The sequence below is a fragment of the Eriocheir sinensis genome, chromosome 30 (assembly GCF_024679095.1).
Source record: "Eriocheir sinensis breed Jianghai 21 chromosome 30, ASM2467909v1, whole genome shotgun sequence".
Lineage (NCBI taxonomy): Eukaryota > Metazoa > Arthropoda > Malacostraca > Decapoda > Varunidae > Eriocheir > Eriocheir sinensis.
The window spans coordinates 16,367,362-16,382,410 of NC_066538.1; the positions used below are offsets into that span (position 1 = coordinate 16,367,362).

Below are 15,049 nucleotides of genomic sequence, written 5' to 3' on the forward strand. Positions count from 1 at the left end.
ACCACTGCACCACGAAGCCCCCGGGTTTGACAGAAGAATCATGCAGCTTTAGGCCTATGTATCACCTGCTGCTAGGTTGCTTTTCCTTAACTTGCTTCACCACACGACACAGCAAGAATTCAGCCCTTGCCAGATGCCGCTAAAAACAGAACACCGCCTTCATTGCTTCGGTCGCCCCTGTTACACTGAATGCCTCATATAATGCTTAGGTTCCATATATGTTTAAGCCTCAGCAATGTAATATCCTGATGGGAAATTCTGTCTGTCTATCTATATCTCCTCTGCTCCCCCTCCTCTACCTCCCAAAGCCAAACAAACTGCTGGACACACCTCACTTCCGTATCATAGGAAGCATCTGGTCAGCCTTCACCCTCTTACTATCAAGGCTACACAGGGGAAGGAGGGCAGGAGAGCAGGCAGTATCAGGAGTTTTATAATGATGCAAGAGATACACCAATTCTTAGAAGATTATGTTGGTTATTGGTAAACTAGAATGAGCAGTGATATGTAGCCTGTTGAAGGAGACACCTGAGCGGAAAGGACAGTGGCAGGAAGGTGTTCGGGAGTTTGATAATGATTGATAATGATGCAAAAGATACACCAATTCTTAGAAGATTATGTTGGTTATTGGTAAACTAGAATGAGTAGTGATATGTAGCCTGTTGAAGAATACAGATGAGAGGAAATGACAGCATAGGGAAGGCGTTCAGGAGTTTGATAATGATATAAAAGATACACAAAGTTATAGTGGATTATGTTGGGTATTGGTTAACTAGAATAAGCAGTGATATGTAACCTGTTGAAGGGGACACCTGAGCAGAAAGGACAGTGGCAGGAAGGTGTTCAGGAGTTAGATAATGATTCGAGATACACAAAGTTATAGTGGATTATGTTGGTTATTGGTAAACTAGAATGAGCAGTGATATGTAACCTGTTGAAGGAGACACCTGAGCGGAAAGGACAGCGTAAGGAAGGTGTTCAGGTGTTTGATAATGATACAAAAGATACACAAAGTTACAGTAGGTTATGTTGGTTATCAGTAAACAAGGCTGAGCGGTGATATGTGACCTGTTGAAGGAGACACCTGAGCGGAAAGGACAGCGTAAGGAAGGTGTTCAGGAGTTTGATAATGATACAAAAGATACACAAAGTTACAGTAGGTTATGTTGGTTATCAGTAAACAAGACTGAGTAGTGATATGTGACCTGTTGAAGGAGACACCTGAGCAGAGAGGACAGCGTCAGGAAGGTGTTCGGGAGTTTGATAATGATACAAAAGATACACAAAGTTACAGTAGGTTATGTTGGTTATCAGTAACGAGACTGAACAGTGATATGTAACCTGTTGAAGGAGACACCTGAGCAGAGAGGACAGCGTCAGGAATGTGTTCATATGCCAAGTCATGCACACTCAGGGGACAAGGGATCAAGAGCATTAATTATAAAGTATCCGTGAGGTGACATGACTCCGGGTGACTCACTAGACAGATCATAATTAAGATAAACTATATTTTTGCTCAATGGATAATCACTTGTGTGTGTGTGTGTGTGTGTGTGTGTGTGTGTGTGTGTGTGCATATATCTTATCTAATTGTTTTTAAATGTGATTCTACAGGCATGTGTCTAGCTCCTAATGTCTTGTCTTTGAAGGTACAGACATCCTCAAGTGCCAGAAAGCATCAGTTCTTTTAAATTTCCAAAGATGTGGCTTTTGGCACATTGTTATTGAGCAAAATTCTGCACGGGCTACTCTGAAAAGCACAACTTCCTAAATGCCTGTGAAGTTTACATAATTACGGTGTTTTTTTCTGATTATTAAATAATTATTAAAGTCTTTCACTGCTGCACATATATATATATATATATATATATATATATATATATATATATATATATATATATATATATATATATATATATATATATATATATATATATATATATATATATATATATATATATATATATATATATATATATATATATATAGCAAAACAATATCAATTCTCTTTCTTTCCCTTGTGACAGTAAGTTTATTTCTAGTTTTCTATATATTTAAAATTACTTTATTATTTATTTATTATTCTATCATTTATATTTTATTTACTCAATTATTTAGCTATTTTGTTGGTGTGTTTTTACCTCAGTGTGATATACCAGAGCTAGAGGGAAGAGGAGAACATGGTGGGGAGAGACAGGTGGGGGGGAGGAAGGGGGGAGAGGGAGGGGTTTGAGGATGAAGGGAGGAGGACATGATGGGGAGGGAAGGGGAGGAGGAGGGGCTAGCTTGAAGGGAATATAGGAGGAAGGAAGGAAAGAAGGAAGGAAAGAAGGAAGGAAGGGAGGGAGGGAGGCAGGATGCAGGGGAAGGAGGTGTAGAGGGGGGTTTGAAAGGGATATAGGAGGAAGGAAGGGAGAGAAGGAGGGATTTAGGAGGAAGGGAAGGGAAAGGTGTAGAAAGGAAGGAAGGGAGGGAGGGAGACTGAAGGGGGAGGTGGACAGGGTGGTTTGACAGGGATAAAGGAGGAAGGAAGGGAGAGAAGGAGGGATTTAGGAGGCCAGGGAAGGGAAAGGTGTAGAAGGGAAGGAAGGGAGGGGGAGGAGGTGGACAGGGTGGTTTGAAAGGGATATAGGAGGAAGGAAGGGAGAGAAGGAGGGATTTAGGAGGCCAGGGAAGGGAAGGGAAAGGTGTAGAAGGGAAGGAAGGGAGGGGGAGGAGGTGGACAGGGTGGTTTGAAAGGGATATAGGAGGAAGGAAGGGAGAGGAGGGATTTAGGAGGCCAGGGAAAGGAAAGGTGTAGAAGGGAAGGAAGGGAGGGGGAGGAGGTGGACAGGGGGGTTTGAAAGGGATATAGGAGGAAGGAAGGGAGAGAAGGAGGGATTTAGGAGGAAGGGAAGGGAAAGGAAGGGAGGGGGAGGAGGTGGACAGGGTGGTTTGAAAGGGATATAGGAGGAAGGAAGGGAGAGAAGGTAGGTTGAGGGGGTTAAGGAATAGGGGGAATATGATCTTGGGAAAAAAACTATTGAGTGAGGTCCACCCCGAGTGTCCAGCCTGTGGTGTGATGAGGTCCACTGGGTAACACTTTCTATGTACCGACATGATTCACACGAACTCACACGGACAGACGACAAACAGCTGATTCCAAACACTTGATAAAGGCAGCTATCACAAACCTTCCTTGACAACAGAGGAAAATGATTACCGCTACATTGAAAAACACTAATCACTAAAAAGATACTAATCACTTCACTAAGACCCAAACTATATGAAATTAATCTATCATTATGACAAAATGAAGGGAAAAAATGGTGGTAGTTTTTACTCAAGCAGAAATAAAGTAAATGATTGAAAAAGGCTGAAACCCAAGCAAGAAAACTAAGAAGTTCATCCAAAAAAAAAAAAAAAAATAATAAATAAATAAAATAAATAAATAAATTAAGAAATAAAAAAAATAGAAAAATAAAAATAAAAAAATAAATTGAATATGAATCTTTTTACAACAATTCTTAGAGAGGTCAAATCCCTTCACAGAAACATAATATACAATAGATTTTTTTTTATATAATATTCTGTGTCTTATTCTGTCTATCTTTGTCTGTCTGTCTGTCTGTTACCCTTTATCTGTATATCTGTTTATCTGTTACACTCTACCTCTCTATCTATTTCCCTGTCTGTCACTCTGTCTGTCTGTCTGTCTGTCTCATGTTTTACCTTCCTGTCTATCTGTTACATTCTTACTCTTTATTTTTTGCCTGTCTTTCACCGTCTGTCTGTCTGTCTGTCTGTCTGTTACCCTTTATCTGTATATCTGTCAATCTGCGACACTCTACCTCTCTATCTATTTCCCTGTCTTTCACTCTGTCTGTCTGTCTGTCTCATGTTTTACCTTCCTGTCTATCTGTTACATTCTTACTATCTATCTTTTTGCCTGTCTGTCTGTCTGTCTATCTATCTGTCTGTCCAGCTTTACCTAATTACTCTTTTCCTATTAATCTTTTTGCCCATCTTTTTCTGTCTGTCTGTCTGTGTGTCTGTCTCTCTGTCTATCTATCTGTCTGTTCAGCTTTACCTAATTACTCTTTTCCTATCCATCATTTTGCCTCTGTTTCACTGTCTGTCTGTCTGTCTGTCTGTCTGTCTGTCTGTCTATCTATCTATCTGTCTGTCTGTCTGTTCAGCATTACCTAGACTATATTTCTGTCCATATTTTTGCCTCTCACTGTCTGTCTGTCTGTCTGTTTGTCTATCTATCTATCTATCTGTCTGTCTGTCTTATGCTTTACCTAACTACATCCTATCCATCTTTTTGCCTCACCGTCTGTCTGTCTGTCTGTCTGTCTGCCTGTCCATCTGCCACACTTGGTCCTTACTTAACAACCTGTCTATCTTATTCTACCTTCTACCCTTTCAATCTTCCTATCCACATCCTCACCCATAAACCCACATAACTATAAATACATCCATCTACACTGTTTATTGATCCATTTCACTCAGACTCTCCATAATAACAAAACCCTAACGCAATCCCTCAACAAAATAGCTTATCGGCACCAGTCCCCACCAAGCATAAACACACGAGTAATTTAAATCCCGTAAAAGTTCTTTTGATCTTTATTTCTCCTTGAGCCGAACTTCCTATTATTACGTCGCCGATGACTTTTTCATCGCCGCGTTATCACTGTCATCCATCTCCGGCGTGACAGTGATAAGGTAGCGAGGGAGGAGATAAGAGAGTGTTGACGCCGGTGGTCTTGTTGCGTCTGACGTCAGGTGGATTGGATTGGGTGGTTAAGCGTGACTAGGAATGTGTGTTATTTAATCTGGTTCTTGTGATGTTATTCTTCGTTTTAAAGTATGCATTGATCCTCCTCTTCCTTCTTGGTTGATTTACGAGGGGCGTGGTTGTCGTGTGTTTTTGTAGACGGTGTATATTCAAGTTAATCTCAAGTAGAGTATATTATTTTATCTGGCTCTTGTGATGTCATTCTTCGTTTTAAAGTATGCATTGATCCTTCTCTTCCTTCTTGGTTGATTTACGAGGGGTGTGGTTGTTGTGTGTTTTTGTAGACGGTGTATATTCAAGTTAATCTCAAGTAGCGTGTATTATGTTATCTGGCTCTTGTGACGTCATCCTTCGTTTTAAAGTATGCATTGATCCTCCTCTTCCTTCCTGGTTGATTTACGAGGCGTGTGGTTGCCGTGTGTTTTAATAGAGGGTGTGTTAGTAGTATATTATCTTTCTCTCATGACGTCACGCTGCGTTTTACTCTTCCTTTTGAGCGATTTATGAGGAGTGTGGCTGTTGTGTCTTTTAATAGAGGTTGTAAAAGTAGTAGAGTACATATTGAAGGTTATCTCAGTTTATCTCAAGTAACGTGTATCATTTTATCTTTCTCTCGTGACGTCACTCTTTGTTTTTCTCTTTCTTCTTGAGTAATTTATGGGGAGTGTGGTCATTGCGTCTTCTGATAGGGGGAGTAATAGAGGTATATATTGAAGGTTATCTCAGTTTATCTCAAGTAACGTGTTTCATCTTATCTTTCCCTCGTGACGTCACTCTGTGTTTTTCTCTTCCTTCTTGAGTGATTTATTGGGAGTGTGGTCATTGCGTCTTTTGATAGGGGGAGTAATAGAGGAATATATTGAAGGTTATCTCAGTTTATCTCAAGTAACGTGTATCATTTTATCTTTCTCTCGTGACGTCACTCTGTGTTTTTCTCTTCCTTCTTGAGTGATTTATTGGGAGTGTGGTCATTGCGTCTTTTGATAGGGGGTGTAACAGTGGTATATATTGAAGGTTATCTCAGTTTATCTCAAGTAACGTGTTTCATCTTATCTTTCCCTCGTGACGTCACTCTGTGTTTTTCTCTTCCTTCTTGAGTGATTTATTGGGAGTGTGGTCATTGCGTCTTTTGATAGGGGATGTAACAGTGGAATATATTGAAGCTTATCTCAGTTTATCTCAAGTAACGTGTATCATTTTATCTTTCCCTCGTGACGTCACTCTGTTTTTCTCTTCCTTCTTGAGTGATTTATTGGGAGTGTGGTCGTTGCATCTTTTGATAGGGGGAGTAATAGAGGAATATATTGAAGGTTATCTCAGTTTATCTCAAGTAACAAGTATCATTTTATCTTTCCCTCGTGACGTCACTCTGTGTTTTTCTCTTCCTTCTTGAGTGATTTATTGGGAGTGTGGTCGTTGCGTCTTTTGATAGGGGATGTAACAGTGGAATATATTGAAGGTTATCTCAGTTTATCTCAAGTAACGTGTATCATTTTATCTTTCCCTCGTGACGTCACTCTGTGTTTTTCTCTTCCTTCTTGAGTGATTTATTGGGAGTGTGGTCATTGCGTCTTTTGATAGGGGGAGTAATAGAGGAATATATTGAAGTTTATCTCAGTTTATCTCAAGTAACGTGTAGAATATTATCTCTCTTATGACGCCACTCTTTGTTTTCTTCTTCCTTCTTGAGTGATTTATTGGGAATGTGGTCGTGTGTGTCTTTTGATAGGGGATGTAACAGTGGAATATATTGAAGTTTATCTCAGTTTATCTCAAGTAACGTGTATCATTTTATCTTTCCCTCGTGACGTCACTCTGTGTTTTTCTCTTCCTTCTTGAGTGATTTATTGGGAGTGTGGTCATTGCGTCTTTTGATAGGGGGTGTAACAGTGGAATATATTGAAGTTTATCTCAGTTTATCTCAAGTAACGTGTATCATTTTATCTTTCTCTTGTGATGTCATGCTTTGTTTTACTCTGTGCAGTGATCATTCTCTTTCCCTCGAGTGATTTTTGGGGAGTGTGGCCGTAGTGTCTTTCTTTCATTGATGGAGGGTGTGCGAATGGCTTATATTGAAGTTTATCTTAAGTAACGTGTATTAGTTTGTCTTCCTGTTTTGATGTCATGCTTTGTTTTACTCTATGAGCCGAGTGATTCATTGGGAGTGTGGCTGTTGTGTCTTTCATTGATGGAGGGTGTGTGAGTGGCTTATATTGAAGTTTATCTCAAGAAACATGTAGTATTGTTTTATCTTCCTCTTGTGATGTCATGCTTTGTTTTACTCTATGAGCCGAGTGATTCATTGGGAGTGTGGCTGTTGTGTTTTTTATTGATGGAGGGTGTGTGAGTGGCTTATGTTGAAGTTTATCTCAAGAAACATGTAGTATTGTTTTATCTTCCTGTTTTGATGTCATGCTTTGTTTTACTCTATGAGCCGAGTGATTCATTGGGAGTGTGGCTGTTGTGTTTTTTATTGATGGAGGGTGTGTGAGTGGCTTATATTGAAGTTTATCTCAAGAAACATGTAGTACTGTTTTATCTTCCTCTTGTGATGTCATGCTTTGTTTTACTCTATGAGCCGAGTGATTCATTGGGAGTGTGGCTGTTGTGTCTTTTATTGATGGAGGGTGTGCGAGTGGCTTATATTGAAGTTTATCTTAAGTAACGTGTATTATTTTGTCTTCCTGTTTTGATGTCATGCTTTGTTTTACTCTATGAGCCGAGTGATTCATTGGGAGTGTGGCTGTTGTGTTTTTTATTGATGGAGGGTGTGTGAGTGGCTTATGTTGAAGTTTATCTCAAGAAACATGTAGTACTGTTTTATCTTCCTCTTGCGATGTCATGCTTATCAATCATCCTCTTCTTCCTTGAGTGATTTATTTTCCTCTCCTCACTTTTCATCTTCAAATAATTTTGGCTAGCACTACACAGGAATGAACACAGAAGCTACAGAACTTTAATAACTCTTTGGCTTTTCCACCTTTCCACCTTCAAGCAAGCTGGGAATTATAGAATGCTGATAAAACGAACATCACCAAACTGTCATGAAAATTACGTTCATATGACGTGAGGGAACAAAACATTAGAGATACAGAACTTCAACAACTTTTTTGCTCTTCCTACTTTTTATTTCTTTATTTTTTTTTCAGCAGAGGAGACAATGCAAGGGCGTAAAAAAGAAAAAAGAAAACAATAATGGAAAAAAAAGCCCGCTACTTACTGCTCCTGGATAGAGTAGCGTGTCCAAAAAGAGAAATCAAGTAATCTGGATGAGCACTGACGATAAAACGAACATCGACGTACCATCATGAAAATTCCATCCATATGACTACAAATTTAGTTACGTCGATAAAATGTCTCCTTTCATATCTCTGTAATTTCAAGTGTGGCTTTTACCCTCTTTCACAACTCTCCCCTTCTCTCTCTGCTGGCTGGTCTCTATTTAGGTAACTAGCAGCTGCTCTTAGAAGGCCAAAGAGGAGGGAGAGTTACAAGTGATAACAAAATGATAATCAGTATTTTTAATTTCTCTTTGTTTTCTTAACCCGGTAGCAGCGACGGGCCAAATTTGTGGCTTTACCGTGTAGCAGTGACGGGCCAAATTTGTGGCTTTACCTTGTAGCAGTGACGGGCCAAATTTGTGGCTTTACCGTGTAGCAGCGACGGGCCAAATTTGTGGCTTTACCGTGTAGCAACGATGGGCCAAATTTGTGGCTTTACCGTGTAGCAACGATGGGCCAAATTTGTGGCTTTACCGTGTAGCAGCGATGGGCCAAATTTGTGGCTTTACCGTGTAGCAGTGACGGGCCAAATTTGTGGCTTTACCGTGTAGCAGCGACGGGCCAAATTTGTGCCATGATATAAACCCCAAAAATAGATGATACATAAACTGATCACAAATGCTTTGATATATATTATGAAATGGTTTGTGTGAGTGATGATTTTTTCTCATTTTTCTTGCTTAGAGGGACCATTAAGAAACATGGTCCCTGCTGCTACCGGGTTAAAAGCAAAATGAGATCCGGTTAAGTTGCTCTTGGTATGCAGTTTGCTTTGTGTGTACATATAACTTTTAAATTATCTCTAATAGATTTAAATTTTATGGACAGAACAACTCGGGATGAGAAAAAAATGCCTTGCAATCTTGTGGTCAGATCAGTTACTTAATTATGTGACACATCAGGCAATGTTTTTATAATCTCAAAAAAGTGACCTGTTTTATCATCGTATGGTGAAACAAGTAAATCATTTTCTAATCACAAAATGCACCACCCATTACCTCAGAGCTGCCACTTGCCTCACCTTTATCAGCTCTACAGATGTATCACACCTGTCACTCACTCCCCTCTATCTCAATCAAGCTGTCACCATTAATTAAACAACACCCATATCACACCTTCACCTCACACATGCCACCCTCCAACCCCCACCAAAGGGTCAAAGTCCGCACACGTCCCTGAAGCGTGGCCCACATACGAGTTCTGAAGACTTAGCTACACACGCCCCTTCTAAGCCTCGTTAAGATATTTATGCGTACTCTGTTACTGTCTCTTCATGTAAGCCGTTCAGTATCTACGACAACTCTCTCTGAGCATCAAAACTTCTCTTAGGGCCGCTTTCACAGTCGTTTTGTTTGTTTTGATCGTTATCAATGGCGGCGATCGACGCTATAGTTTTCCATGTGAAACTGGCCGATGGGGTAGTGGCGGCTGCAGAGGAAGCGAGAGGTGTTGAGAGTGTGTGGTAAGGTGCGGGGCGAGGCTAACCCTGCAGCTGCCACTACCCCATCGGCCAGTTTTACGTGGAAATTCTATAGATGTAATCGCTGCCGTTGGTAATGATCAAAACAAACAAGACGACTGTGAAAGTGGCCCTTAGTCTTCTCTTCTCCCTACTTCTCTTCTTATGAGGAAGCAGAGCAGAAGCTAAATGAAAAAATAAACTTCAATGCCTTTAACCCCTGACTGCGGATTTCCTACAAGAAGACATCACCAAGCTACAGGAATAGAGCAAAAAGTGGCTGCTACAATTCAATGAAGAAAAATGTAAAGTCCTGCACCTTGGGAGGGGATATCCAGCATACCAGTACCACATGGGAAATACTCCACTACCCACCACAGAGGCAGAGAAAGACCTGGGAGTATATGTTACCAGGCTACCAGTGAAGGCGAAATCCATGCCGATCGCAGTGGAGGGTTTAAGATATCTTTGTGTACCCTACTGCTGTCTCTTCATGTAGGCATTAAGTACATAAACAACTCTCTCTGAGCACAATAACTTCTCTTACTCTTCTCTTCTTATGAGGAAGCAGAGAAGAGGCTAAAAAAAAAAAAAAATAAATAAATAAACAAACAACCTCAGTCTCTAAGTCCGTCATATAACGTTCCCTCCATGGTGCAGTGGGTAGCATGCCTAGATATGAATACTTGGGCCCAGGCGTATGTGAAAGAGTCAGTTCAAGGGTGTGTTATATGGAAATCGGTAAAAATAAATGCACTGCTAAAGTACTTACTGATCTGGGTAAGAAGAACATACAACAGCAGCCAGTCCAACTCCATAAGGGAAATAAGGATGTTAAATGAAAAGAAAAAGAAGAAGGAGGAGAAGAAAGAACATAAGCATATCCTCACCTCTGAAAAGAAGAAGAGAAGAACCCAAAACACAAAACACAGCCTTACCTATGAAAAGAAGAAGAAGGCAAAGAAGCAAGAACATACAACACATCCTCACCTGCGAAAAAAGAAAAGGAAGAGAAGAAAAAAGAGGAAAAGAAAACACAACACATCGTAACCTACAAAAAGAAGAAAAAGAGAAGAACAAAGAAGCAGAAAACATGTCCTTACCTCCACCAGCAGCTTGGCACACTTGACGTCGGTGACCAGAGGGACGGAGAAGTCGACGGCCATCCTTCGAGTGCGGTAGCCTTGGGTGAGGAAGGAGGAGACACGGCGAGCCCCACCGCCCCGCATCGGAAGGTTGATCACCAAGTCGAACTCCTGTGTGGGGTCAGGGAGAGTGGCTTAAAGGGAGGAAGAGGGAGGTGAAATGGGGAAGGGAGAGGAAAGGATGAAATGGTTACAAGGGAGAGAGGAAGCTGAAATGGGAATGAGAGAGATGTGAAGGAAGGGAGAAGCAGATGAAATAAGGATGAGGGAGTGAGGAAGATGAAAATAGGGGAGGGAAAAGTATAAAATAGGGAAGAGGAAGGGAGAGAGAGAAAGCTAAAATGAAGGGAAGGAGGAAGAAAATGATGAAGAGAGAGAGAGAGAGAGAGAGAGAGAGAGAGAGAGAGAGAGAGAGAGAGAGAGAGAGAGAGAGAGAGAGAGAAACAGAGAGACGGACAGACAGAGACAGACAGAAAGGCAAAACTAAAACACTATTAATACTATGTGTGAAGAAATAGGATGAAGACTTACGCAGACTACGGAGAAGTTAAGACTGACAACACAAACACTGAAAAGGACGTAAAGTAGGTAGGAAAAATAAAACGTCCGAGGATATCAACAAAAGAATTCATGATAAAACAAAGACAGAGTGAGGGATCAGAATTATGAGGCAAGAAGCTGAAATGGGGAAGAGAAAGGAAAGAAGGATGAGATGAAAGAGATTGAAACTGGGGAATAAGTGAAAGACATGAAAACAGTGCGTAAAGGAATGAGGAAAAGAGGAAAAGTTGAAAGCGTGTGTGATGGAAAATGAGGAAGGACAAGAATATCAACAAGAATTCATGATAAAGCAAGAGACAGAAAGAATATCAGAGCAAGATTAAAGGGATGAGGAAAAGAGGAAAAGTCGAAAGAGTGTATAATGGAAAATGAGGAAGGACAAAGATATCAACAAGAATTCATGATAAAGCAGAGAGAGAAAGAATATCAGAGCAAGATTGAAGGGATGAGGAAAGGAGGAAAAGAGGAAAGTCAAAAGAGTGTGTGATGGAAAATAAGGAAGGACAAGAATATCAACAAGAATTCATGATAAAGCAAGAGAGAAAGAACATCAGAATGGGGTTTATGATTTATGAGGTAGGACTAAAACTAAGCAAAAAAAAAAAAAAAAAAAAAAAAAAAACTGATCAAGAGATAGAAGGAAAAGTATAAGGAGATGCACAAAAATTCATGATAGAACAAAACTGTGAGGACACTAAAACAAGACAACTGTATGATAGAGAAGACTGTAAGACAATGTAGATAATGTGTAGAATTGAAAAGAAGGAAATAAAAATAAATAAAGAAGAATGGAGATAACAGAGAGAGAACATCATAGAAAAATTTGTGATGCAGGACTTAAATCAACATAGACAAACACTGAAAACAGAACCAGATAGGGAGGGCAGAACGAAAGGGCGAGAAAGTACAAGAATATCAATGAGATTTACAGGGATAACACAAATTTATATATGATAGGCAAGACTGCATAGAGAAGAAACAGGGTCGCAATAGACGTACCATAACAAGGGCACGCAATCCACCAGTGTTAGTAAGTCTCGCACACACACACACACACAAACACGCACGCACACAGACTCGACGGAAACGGAAACTCGAAACACTTGCCGTAAAAAAAAAAAAAAAAAAAGTGCGTGCATCATACTACAAATAAATAAATACATAAGGGATGCAGGTGTGTGATACTGTAGCAAAAGAATTATAGACACTCGGATATCACTCACTCCTTCGTGCAACATATAGGAATAACAGGGGGAGTAATATACATGCGAACTTACATCAGTTATTATAGAAAGAGAGCAATTTTAAAAGAGATTTGTTGATGGAAAATTGACTGCAGTAAACTAACTCCTATTTTCTGAGCTATTTGTCTATTTGGTTATCTATTAATCTATCCACCTATTTATCTATCTATGTATTTATTTGTTTATCTATCTGTCTATCTCTCTATTTATATCTATTTACCTGTCTACCTATTTATATGTATCTAATTATGTCTATCTATTAATTTATCTACCTATCTATCTGGTTATCTATTTATCTATTTGTTTATCTGTGTCTATCTATATTTATCTGGCTATCTATTTACCTATCTACCTATTTGTCTGGTTATCTATCGACCTATTCATTCGTCCATTTACCTAACCTTCAATCCATCTATCCGTACCTACCCAATCATCATCAATCTATCTATCTTTCTATTCATCCATGTCTAGTTAGCTATCCATCAACTGTCTAACTCCTTGGTATCTAATTCCTTCTGGCACTTCCTTAGAAAATGTAGGGGAAAGAACATTCAAGTCTCGTAACTTCATGCATACGACAATTGCTTCCTGGCGGCACAGTGACACAGGGAGGGCGAGCAGGGCACAGCACACACAGCAACACGTACGAAGGGAAAGAACACTCTGTAATACCCTGATGCTGTAGATGAGTCCCTGGGGCCAGCATGGAAAGCAACACACACATAATCAGCAACATGTCCCTTAAGTAAGACATCATAAATACTCGCTTCTCTTTTTTGAACTCCCTTGATAAGCTCCCCATTATTAAACTCCCTTTCCTTTTATAAACTCCCCATAAATAAACTCCCTTTCCTTAATAAATTCCCCTTCCATAATAAACTCCCTCTCCTTTTTTTAAACTCCCTTGATAAACTCCCTTTCCTTTTATAAACTCCCCATACATAAACTCCCTTTCCTTAATAAATTCCCCTTCCATAATAAACTCCCTCTCCTTTTTTTAAACTCCCTTGATAAACTCCCTTTCCTTTTATAAACTCCCCATACATAAACTCCCTTTCCTTAATAAATTCCCCTTCCATAATAAACTCCCTCTCCTTTTTTTAAACTCCCTTGATAAACTCCCTTTCCTTTTATAAACTCCCCATACATAAACTCCCTTTCCTTAATAAATTCCCCTTCCATAACAAACTCCCTTCCCTTTTTTTAAACTCCCTTGATAAACTCCTCATTATTAAACACCCTTTCCTTTTATAAACTCCCTTTCCTTAATAAATTCCCCTTCCATAACAAACTCCCTTCCCTTTTTTTAAACTCCCTTGATAAACTCCTCATTATTAAACACCCTTTCCTTTTATAAACTCCCTTTCCTTAATAAATTCCCCTTCCATAACAAACTCCCTTCCCTTTTTTAAACTCCCTTGATAAACTCCTCATTATTAAACACCCTTTCCTTTTATAAACTCCCTTTCCTTAATAAATTCCCCTTCCATAACAAACTCCCTTCCCTTTTTTTAAACTCCCTTGATAAACTCCTCATTATTAAACACCCTTCCCTTTTATAAACTCCCTTTCCTTAATAAATTCCCCTTCCATAATAAACTCCCTCTCCTTTTTTTAAACTCCCTTGATAAACTCCCCATTATTAAACACCCTTCCCTTTTATAAACTCCCTTTCCTTAATAAATTCCCCTTCCATAATAAACTCCCTCTCCTTTTTTTAAACTCCCTTGATAAACTCCTCATTATTAAACTCCCTTTCCTTTTATAAACTCCCCATAAATAAACTCCCTTTCCTTAATAAATTCCCCTTCCATAACAAACTCCCTTTCCTTTTTTTAAACTCCCTTGATAAACTCCTCATTATTAAACTCCCTTTCCTTTTACAAACTCCCCATAAATAAACTCCTTTTCCTTAATAAATTCCCCTTCCATAATAAACTCCCTTTCCTTTTTTTAAACTCCCTTGATAAACTCATTATTAAACTCCCTTTCCTTTTATAAACTCCCCATAAATAAACTCCTTTTCCTTAATAAATTCCCTTTCCTTTTTTTTAAACTCCCTTGATAAACTCCCCATTATTAAACACTCTTTCCTTTTATAAACTCCCCATAAATAAACTCCCTTTCATTAATAAATTCCTTCCATAAACTCCCTTTTTTAAACTACCTTGATAAACTCATTATTAAACTCCCTTTCCTTTTATAAACTCCCCATAAATAAACTCCCTTTCCTTAATAAATTCCCCTTCCATAATAAACTCCCTTTCCTTTTTTTAAACTCCCTTGATAAACTCATTATTAAACTCCCTTTCCTTTTATAAACTCCCCATAAATAAACTCCCTTTCCTTAATAAATTCCCCTTCCATAATAAACTCCCTTCCCTTTTTTTAAACTCCCTTGATAAACTCCCTTTCCTTTTATAATCTCCCTTTCCTTAATAAATTCCCCTTCCATAACAAACTCCCTTTCCTTTTTTTAAACTCCCTTGATAAACTCCCCATTATTAAACACCCTTTCCTTTTATAAACTCCCCATAAATAAACTCCCTTTCCTTAATAAATTCCCCTTCCATAAT

At 39.2% G+C, this 15,049-nt stretch overlaps 1 protein-coding gene across 7 annotated transcripts in view; it reads right to left on the minus strand.

The window, feature by feature from the left end:
• LOC127005653 (CAD protein-like) overlaps window positions 1-15,049 on the minus strand; it is a 167,150-nt gene that overhangs the window by 39,618 nt on the left and 112,483 nt on the right. For 4 of the 7 annotated variants that reach the window (XM_050874733.1, XM_050874737.1, XM_050874736.1 and 1 more), the window contains exons 28-29: window positions 13,146-13,166; window positions 10,627-10,779 (exon numbers count right to left, since the gene is read on the minus strand). In XM_050874733.1, coding sequence (XP_050730690.1) covers window positions 10,627-10,779; window positions 13,146-13,166 — 174 coding nt within the window. The remainder of the gene's footprint in view (window positions 1-10,626; window positions 10,780-13,145; window positions 13,167-15,049) is intronic. The other 3 variants (XM_050874735.1, XM_050874738.1, XM_050874740.1) reach the window with 1 other exon arrangement.